The sequence below is a fragment of the Oratosquilla oratoria genome, chromosome 17, assembly GCF_046742065.1.
Source record: "Oratosquilla oratoria isolate Oo_2021 chromosome 17, ASM4674206v1, whole genome shotgun sequence".
NCBI lineage: Eukaryota > Metazoa > Arthropoda > Malacostraca > Stomatopoda > Squillidae > Oratosquilla > Oratosquilla oratoria.
Window position 1 is genome coordinate 24,231,779 of NC_134793.1, and position 10,000 is coordinate 24,241,778.

General features: G+C 42.1%; 1 protein-coding gene across 3 annotated transcripts in view; it reads right to left on the bottom strand.

Annotated features, from left to right (window-relative positions):
* Positions 1–10,000, bottom strand: part of LOC143034509 (guanylate cyclase 32E-like) — a 379,982-nt gene that overhangs the window by 77,606 nt on the left and 292,376 nt on the right. For all 3 annotated transcript variants that reach the window (XM_076200651.1, XM_076200649.1, XM_076200650.1), the window contains exon 4: positions 3,963–4,080. In XM_076200651.1, coding sequence (XP_076056766.1) covers positions 3,963–4,080 — 118 coding nt within the window. The remainder of the gene's footprint in view (positions 1–3,962; positions 4,081–10,000) is intronic.

Sequence of the window (10,000 nt, forward strand, 5' to 3'; positions counted from 1 at the left end):
TCTTCTGGCAGCGTTTGGTAATCCGTCTTTTCGGTTTCCATCATTTCTTCATAAGTCTGGAAACCAAGTTAGTCCTCCGGGTTCCTCTGCCCCAGAGGAGTTCGATTCCTCTTGTTCCCGGGGGCGAAGAATGTTTCCAAACGTTTCCGTTCCACCGGAAAAGTGGAACGAGTCGACTCCAGTGGGAAGTCTCGAAGAGTCCAGATGGATCGGGTTCTGGGGACTACCTGTCTGTCTTTGTCTCTTTCTGTTTGTCTGTCTGTCTAATTCTGTCTGTATGTTTATCTGTGTCTGTCTGTCTGTGTCTGTATGTCTATGTATGTCTGTATGTTTATCTGTGTGTGTCTGTCTGTCTGTCTGTCTGTCTGTCTGTCTGTCTGTCTGCCTGTCTGTCTATGTCTGTCTCTGTCTGTCTGTTTGTCCGTCTGTCTGTCTGTGTCTGTCTGTCTATGGCTGTCTGTCTGTGTCTGTATGTCTATCTGTATGTGTCTGTCTGTGTCTGTCTGTCTGACTGTCTGTCTGTGTCTGTCTGTTTCTGTCTGTCTGTCTATGTCTGTCTATCAGTCACTTTGTCTTCTGTGTCTGTCTTTTGTTTTCTATCTGTCACTTTATCTACTGTTTGTCCATCTATCTGTTTATTTTTCAGTTTGTCTATCTGTATGCCTGTCTACATAAATTTTCTCCTATCTTCCTGTCACTTTGTCTTCTACTGTGTCTGTCTGTCTGTCTGTCTGTCTTCCACTGTTTACCTTTCTGTGTCTGTCTTACTCTGTCCGTCTGTGTCTTCCTCCGTCTGTCTGTCTGTCTGTCTGTCTGTCTGTCTGTGTCTGTCTGTTTGTCTGTCTATCTGTCACTTTACCTTTGTCTTTCTGCCTGCCTGTCTGCCTCTTTGGTTGCGTTTTCCAATCTCTCTCTCCTTCTTTTTCTCTTTACTTTTTCTCTCTCGCTTATTTCATTATCTCTTCTTCTCTCCATCTGATTCCTTTTCCCTTATTTCCCTCCTACTCCCTTTCTCTCTCTCTCTCTCTCTCTCTCTCTCTCCCCCTCTCTCTCTCTCTCTCTCTCTCTCTCCATCTCTCTCCTTTCTGTCTTCTCTCTCTGTTCTCTCTCATCTTTCTTTCCATTTCTTTCACTTTCATTGTAATACGTACATATATAAGCTATATGTATAAGTATACGTGTATGGTTATGTATATGTATATATATATATATATATATATACATATATATATATATATATATATATATATATATATATATATATATGTGTGTGTGTGTGTGTGTGTGTGTGTGTGTGTGTGTGTGTGTGTGTGTGTGTGTGTGTATGCATATATATGTAAATGGACACACACACACACACACACACACACACACACACACACACACACACACACACACACACACACACACACACACACACACACGCACAAACAAACACAAACATTCATTTATTATATTTTTTGAAGGTAAATGTTAAAGGTGATATTTTTTGTGTGTGTAGCTTTTACTTGTATAATACTGAAAACGTTTCCAACCCTTCACCACAATCTCGCCCAACCGTTTGAATCCTGCGTTCCCTCTCCTGATATTCCATCTAAACTAAAGAGTGTAACTACGTTGCGTGGGCCGTGTCCCTCTCGATTGCTCAAGGGGGGCAAAACGCTCGGCTCATTCGCTGTGTTGGTGTTGGTGTGTGTGTGTGTGTGTATTTGTGTGTGTGTATGTGTGTGTGTGTGTGTGTGTGTGTGTGTGTGTGTGTGTGTTTGTGTGTTTGTGTGTATGTGTGTGTGTGTGTGTGTGTGTGTGTGTGTGTGTGTGTGTGTGTGTGTGTGTGTGTGTGTGTGTGTGTGTGTGATATCACCGTCATACGGCAGGCTCCCCTGTTCATCATTTCCCATCAATTCCAGCAACCCGACTGCACGTGCAATCACTCCTGCCTGTGTCTCAATTAAGAACGAAAGATGTTATCTTTTATATCTTCTTGCAATCTCACGAACACAAACCTCAACAAAGCCAGGCTCTATCCAAACGCCCGGGCCTTACTGTGTCTCACGCCCGTAGACACACGCCCGTACGCCCACAGGTTCCAAATGGCCCGAGATGCTGGTCATGTACCCCAGCTGGGCCACGCAAAGTCATTCATCCTTTGTTCTGGTCGACGGGGCGGGGGTGGGGTGGGGGGGGCGGGGGGGGGGTCCCTGGGTGGACGAGGGACGAAGGTGAGAATGGAATTGGAAAAGAGAGGAAGTGTGTGTGTGGAAAAAAAGGTGATGGAACAGGAAAGAGGAAAGAAGATAATCGAGTTGAAAAGGTTGGATGGAAAAAATTAAGATAAGAAATATCAAAAGAAAGAGGAAGAGGAGGAGGGAAAAACGTAACAGGCGGGAAAATTTCGAGATGAAGAGTGTAAGGGGAAGATAAGAGGATGATGGTTATAAAAATTGAAATGAGATGGGACAGAAGATCATGAATGTGAAGAAGTTGATGATGATGATGTGGTTGAACGTCACAAACTCCCCCCCCTATAGGAAGGCTATGGCGGTGCCCCTTACAAAGGACTTTGTAGCGTGAAATTCAAGTAAACATACCCTGGTTCAACTTCGTCGGAGGCAGGGTTCGAGCCACCATCCCCTCGACCTTGGCCTCAGGTAACGACGCCCTAACCCGCTCGGCCATCGAAGAAGTTAGGGTGTGAATTTCTTATCGACGAGTTTGACAAGCTAGTGGAGGAAGGACGAGTTTCGGAAAAAAAAAGAAAAGAAAAAACAAACAAGAGGAAGGTTCTTTAGTCATGTACTAGAAAGAAGACACAAGGAAGTACCTGGGTAACTAAAAATTACCCCGAGAAGGACCATCAGAAAGGCAGATAAAAGTGACATTTTGGTAAAATTCATATTGAAAACGAAGCAACAAGACTGAATTAAAAAAAATTCAATGGAAGTCCTGAATAAGAAAGTCAAACTCATTGGTACTGAAGGAACTAAGTTTCCCAAATTAATGGGAGACTACAGTATGGGTGACTGGTACAGTAACCTGAAAATCCACAAGCCAGGTAGTCCACTACGTCATATACTATGGCGGATTCCACTACTTACAAAATTACGAAGAAATTCAGAGCTCTCCCTACCCCATATGTCTCAGATATCTACAGCATAAGGCTGCCTACGGCCTCTTTGGGTATAGGTGATTACCACGGGTTTTACCGAATTATGGCATCTCTAGATGTTGAACCTTTATCTACAAACGTTCCAGTGAACAAAACTATAGACCATTCAGAAGAATCTACCATGAACCTTTCAACATCTTATTCTGACTTCAGGGGATTTTGTTCATCTGAGAGGACAAAAATAGTGCAGAGATTGTCACCTACAACAAGGTTACGTTCACAATCGTAACATATATTTTATCTGATAGCATTAAAAGTCTTGCCAAGCACGATGAAATCCTTTTAATTTTCAAACCAAGAATTTGGTAACAAGTATGCATTTAAGACTCCCATCCTCACCAAGAGTATATTTGTGACTCGTAAAGTAATTTAGCATTACTTAGAGTCCGAAGATTGTCACCTTTGCAGACTAACCTACAATCTGAACAGGAATTCCCACCCATTAAGGGCCCGAAACCAATGTGAAGACCCTGGAGACCTTGGCCTCTTCACAGAGTAAACCACATTGACGTCCACGATCTCGGCTCACTCCCCCATCAGAGACAAGACTTCTCAGATAGGACTTCGGAACTCCTCTTGTGCAAAACCCCACTCACCACACCCGATCTCGGCTCACTCCCTCATCAGAGACAAGTCTTCTCAGATAGGACTCCGGAACTCCTCTTGTGCGAAACACCACTCACCACCCAGATCTCGGCTCACTCCCTCATCAGAGACAAGACTTCTCATATAGGACTTCGGAACTCCTCTTGTGCACAACCCCACTCACCACCCTGACCTCGGCTGACTCACTCACTTCTGGTGATGGCGATGCTTTCCCTGACGATGTTCTTGACGACGTGGCTCATGAGGCTCGTGTAGTTGTGCACGTGGAACTGCCGGGTCACCTTCACGCCGTGGTGGTCCGCGAAACTCTGGAAGGAAAAGGAGGAGAGCGTTGTCAGAAGTGCCAGAGGGCGCCGGGAAACATTGGCGATTCTTCTGGGAAGAAAATTACCAAAAGTTGGTCGTGTGAGTCTTTGGGCAAGGGGGGAGTCTGGAAGACCGAGAGGGGTTTCTGAAGACCTCGGGAGAAGGAGTATGGCACAGGAGTAAGAGGCAGAAGGAGGTCATGGCATTGGAGTGGAGGAAAACAAAAGGGTGGAAGGGAGAAACTCCCAAAGACTGTTAGAGGAACAAAGAAGGATGAATTGGAGGCATCTTCTGAATCAGATCGGGGAAGAGGGACTTATTAAGGATTTTTTTCGGACATATACGAGCACATATGTATAAACATATACATATATACATATACATATACCGATAATTTTTATGACAGTTGCATGCAGGGTTCGAACCCGCTGTACTCGGCTATCCGTAAATTACCTGTACGGTGCCCTAGACCACTACACCACAGAGGCTATAAAATCCTTGAAACCTGGAATCGAACTGATTCCCGAGGGAAGGAAGATCACTTATTACGGCGATCCGAATTCCTGTTTTACTCAAGGACCAGCCCACCAGTGGTATGGGGTAAGGACCGGGACGAACCCCTTTCACGCTTATCGCCATTGTAACTATGAGAGAAATACGCTAATGGCAGCGACATCAAACCGATCATTTTTATGACAGTTGCATGCAGGGTTCGAACCCGCTGTACTCGGCTATCCGTAAATTACCTGTACGGTGCCCTAGACCACTACACCACAGAGGCTATAAAATCCTTGAAACCTGGAATCGAACTGATTCCCGAGGGAAGGAAGATCACTTATTACGGCGATCCGAATTCCTGTTTTACTCAAGGACCAGCCCACCAGTACAGGTAATTTACGGATAGCCGAGTACAGCGGGTTCGAACCCTGCATGCAACCGTCATAAAAATGATCGGTTTGATGTCGCTGCCATTAGCGTATTTCTCTCATAGTTACAATGGCGATAAACGTGAAAGGGGTTCGTCCCGGTCCTTACCCCATACCACTGGTGGGCTGGTCCTTGAGTAAAACAGGAATTCGGATCGCCGTAATAAGTGATCTTCCTTCCCTCGGGAATCAGTTCGATTCCAGGTTTCAAGGATTTTACAGCCTCTGTGGTGTAGTGGTCTAGGGCACCGTACAGATAATTTACGGATAGCCGAGTACAGCGGGTTCGAACCCTGCATGCAACTGTCATAAAAATGATCGGTTTGATGTCGCTGCCATTAGCGTATTTCTCTCATATATACATATACAAATACATATACATATTCATGTACATATATAAATATACATATACATATACATATGCATATATAAATATACATATACCTCGAGGGACAAACTTGAGCCCAACGTAGATCTTTACCGAGACCCCGTTTTGGCGAATCCTGGTTCTGACCAAAGGATGACTTGGCTCACACGGTCCGAGGCGCTTTGGAGTCTTGACTGATTCGCGGAACAACCTACCAAAGACACACTGGTCTAGTGTTGGTTGTGAGTCTCTGTATTGATATTCCTCGAAAGCGGGTAGGAGGGGAGATGGAAAGGAAGTAGTTAAAGAAGAGGAAGGGGAGATGAACTAAGATGGGATGGGTAAGTGGACGGGGAAAAGGAAAGGGGTAAAGGGTTAGGAAGAGGAAAAGGTAAAGGGAAAAAGAAAGGGGAAAAGAAAAGTAAAGGAAAGGGTAAGGAGACGGAGAAGGGAAGGGGAAGGGGAAAGAGAAAGGGAAAAGGTTAAGGGAAAAAATAAAGAAAGGGGAAAGGAAAAGTAAAGGAAAAGGGAAGGAGACAAGGAAGGGGAAGGGGAAAGGTAAGGGGAAAAAGAAAGGGGAAAGAAAAGGAAAGGGAGAGGGAAAGGGAAAAATAAAAGTAAAGAGAAAGGTAAATGCAAAGGTAAGGGGAAAGGGAAAGATAAATAGATTAAACGGAGGAAGGGAAATGAAGGAGAGGGAAGGAGATGGAGGAGATATCGAGTGATATTGGAGGAGGGAGTTGATGACACAGAGGCTGAGACTGAAGAGGGAATGATTGGGTTAGCCATAATGAGAACTGATCACTACATACATATGTTAATTATGTGGTGGAGAGAGACACGAAATGGCCAGGATCCTGGAGTATGCGGAGTTGGTAAATGCCGTGAGTGCCAGGGAGGATTACTGCCATTAGGCACCGGGTGACATTTCAGCGATGCCATCACCTTCGAGCTGGTAAGGACCCAGCTTTGTCCGACTCGCGTATCAAGTGTATCTTGCGGAACAAGGAAAGCTTTGGGTGAAGGTCTTCTTTGTCCGACTCGTGTCAAGTGTGTCCCAAAAGATAAAGAAAATTTTGGTCTAAAGGTATTTTTGACCCATAGTATCCTTGGAATAAGGACAGCTTTGGCCTAAAGATTATTTCTGTCCTTTTATTCTTGGGATAAGGAAAACTTTGGACTAAAAATATTTTTGTCATACTCGTATCAAACGTATTCATTGAAGTAAGGAAAGTTTTGGATTGAAAAGAATACTATTTCTTCTTCTATTTTCTTCTTGAAATATAATTAATTTGATAATTCGAGTAAAAAAAAAAACGTAGAAGTTTTGGTGTCTCAACCTGGAAAATAAAGTGAAGGAATTTTGTTTTGGAAGGATAAAGGAACGTGAAGACATCTTGACCTGTTATAAGAGGAGTAAAGGGACAACATGGAAATAGAATAGTAATCTATTCCTTTATTTTTTGTTCCATTTGTGTGTTTTTCCTCTACTCCTCTAACAAAAAAAAGGAACATTTTACACACAACTCTTAGTCGTTCAGCTACGGAAATTAGACAAAAAGTTATAAACCAAGAATATTTAACTTTGATATTTTGCTTTGTGGAGAGGCAATGATGACAAACTTTTTATGAAATGTGAATATAGATTCTCATTCTGTGGATTGTCTGACTATATACCTATCTCATTACATTAAAGAAGAGCCACGTGGTACAATATATCGTGAGTTAGTTGACGACATATAGTCATAGAATTGGATATTCCTGTCAACTTGTGGTCACGCACGCAGCACACCTAGTGAGCACTTAGCGAAATCAGTGCAGAAACAAAAACGAAGCGGATCGGATTGGTTCCCAGACTCTTCATGTTGACAATTACGAACTTGACAATTAAACAGACCAGGGAAAGGGAGTTTCGCAAGAAAGAAAACGGTTCGTGGATCAGCTCTTTCGGAAACGCAGTTGTTTTCTCTTGTCAACAAGTTTCATTTGTTTCATTTTTTGAGCTGTCGAACTTTTAGTTTTGTGTGTTTCCTCGTGTGTGCAATCTAAAGCATCGAAAAGATATTGGAATGACATGTTGAGGGAGTGAATGTGTGTTCCCGCTGACTTGCTGAAAGGATATAACAGTTGTTTGTAAACACTTAAAGGTTTTTTCTAAATATGAAACTTGTTTACTGATGGAGAACAGGGAAACGCATGAAAGCGCTTACAGGAGGATTTTATCTCATTTGATATTATCTTTCTATCTCTCTGTTTATCTATCCATATATCTATATGTACCGTATATACTCACATATGTAAATATGCATTATACACACACATACAAACACACACACACACACACACACACACACACACACACACACACACACACACACACACACACACACACACACACACACACACACACACACACACACACACACACACACACACACACACACACACACACACACACACACACACACACACACACACACACACACACACACACACACACACACCCCAAGGTCCTTTTTCCCCTTAAAAGGGAGGTAGCCAACTCAAAAAGTATGTGCTCACTCCCACCCATTCCGCTCCCATCCACCACCCCTTCCTCCCTCTCTTCTTAGCTCCTTGTGGATGACTGGTCATCCCTGTATCCTGCCCACTGCCCTGCGGGGTCAGAAGCAATGCAGCAAGACACAGTGCATCAAGAGCAAGGCCGCTTCACTTAGCGGCAACTCTCCCTTTCCGTCCCCTCATGCGGAAAATATATACATGTATTAATATTTACATACGGTTGTCAATTGTTAGAATAGAACCAAGATGCTAGAAAGTTTGTAGCATTTCCTCTGCCATTTCTCTTACGCTTACATTACCATCACTTCCATCACTTCTTGACATTATCATCATCTTCGTCTTCCTTGCGTTGCGTTCCAGGTCGAGTCGTTAACCCATCTCCATGAACGGGGTACTTGGTTCCTCCAGCCTCGCTTCTGTCTCTGACGTAATCACCACGTCACGTCGTCGGCATAAACCAACACCTTGGTTATATTGCTACTAATGCTGTCACCCTGTGCTGTGTAGGGTCGTCTGGATGGTTTTCTCTAACACAAAATTAAACAGAATTGGTGAAAGTATCCATCCTTGTCGGAGTCTTCCTATCTCAAAGTAGTTCGTCTTCCTTTCATCTACTTTGACATCACATTTGTTTTTGATATAGTACGCCTTTATCAGTGCCGTGAGCTTCCTTGATATGTTATATTTTCTAAGTAGACGCCACATAGATGGTCTGTGGATGCTGTCACACGCCTGACAGTCGATGAAAAACTGATTTAGGTTTTTATCGTATTCCCAGTATTTCTCTAAAAGTATTCTTTGGGAGAAATTTTGGTCACTGGTCGATCTGCCTACTCTAAAGCCTGCTTGTTGCTCGACTAGAATGTCCTCTGTTAAAGGCCGAGATCTGTTTACAGTATCCTAGTGAATACTTTCTACAACGTGCATAGTAGGCTGATACTTCTGTAGTTAGCACATTCTAGTTCGGAGCCCTTTTTCTGTATTGTTGCAATATCTGCCAACTCCCACTTACTGGGTATTTGTTCCTTTTGTCATGTAACGAGTACGAGTTTGTGGGATTTCTCTGGCTTGTGCATTGCCACCATATTTTTATCAGTTCAGCAGGAATACCATCGCATCCTGGGTTTTTGTTATTTTTAAGTTGTTTTATGGTTATTTCACTTCCTCTAGTGTGGAAATTGGTATTTGCTATTTATTGTCACCTTTATCTTCTTGTAATATTTCATCCGTCGTAGGGTTTTGTCTCTCAGGCCTATTCAGGAATGTTTTGAAAAAATCCTCCCATCCTAGTAAACTGTTATCCTCACTAGTCAGGATATCACCCTTTATACATTTTATGATATTACTTCTTGCCTGATATCCTTTCTTTACCTGTCTCAACTTCCTGTGATTTTCTCTAATATCTCCTTACTGAATCTGCATTTCTATTGCATCTAACTCTGAATCTAATGATTTTCTTTTCTTTTGTCTCAATATTCGTTTGGCTTCTTATTTCTTTCTCCTTAGTTCTTGTTTTAAGTTCTCATCTTGTTTATCTTTTATTCATAATTTCCATGCCTTACGATTGTCGTCAGTTATGTTTTCCCATTCTCTTTTATTCAAATAACTTCCTTCTGTACTTCTAGCCGTTTCATTTGTATCTGAACCTTAATCAAGAGTTTCTATTATCCACGTCATTATCCTCTTCATCGTCTACAAATAGGTTAAGTACTTCAAATCTATTTTGTATTGCTGATTCACACTCTTTTCTTGTTTCTTCCACCTATCTTTTCACGTCATTTTTTGGTTGTCTCTTAGTTTTCAATTTTGCTTAAAAATTTCCCACTGCCAGCTAGTGGTATATGCCATATTCTGCTCCACGCATACTTTGCACATTTTCCAGGGCACATATATTTTTTCCTCTGATCATCAGTATATATATACATACATACATACATACATACATATATATATATATATATATACATATATATATATACATATATATACATATATATATATATACATATATATATATATATATATACATATATATATACATATATATACATATACATATATACATAT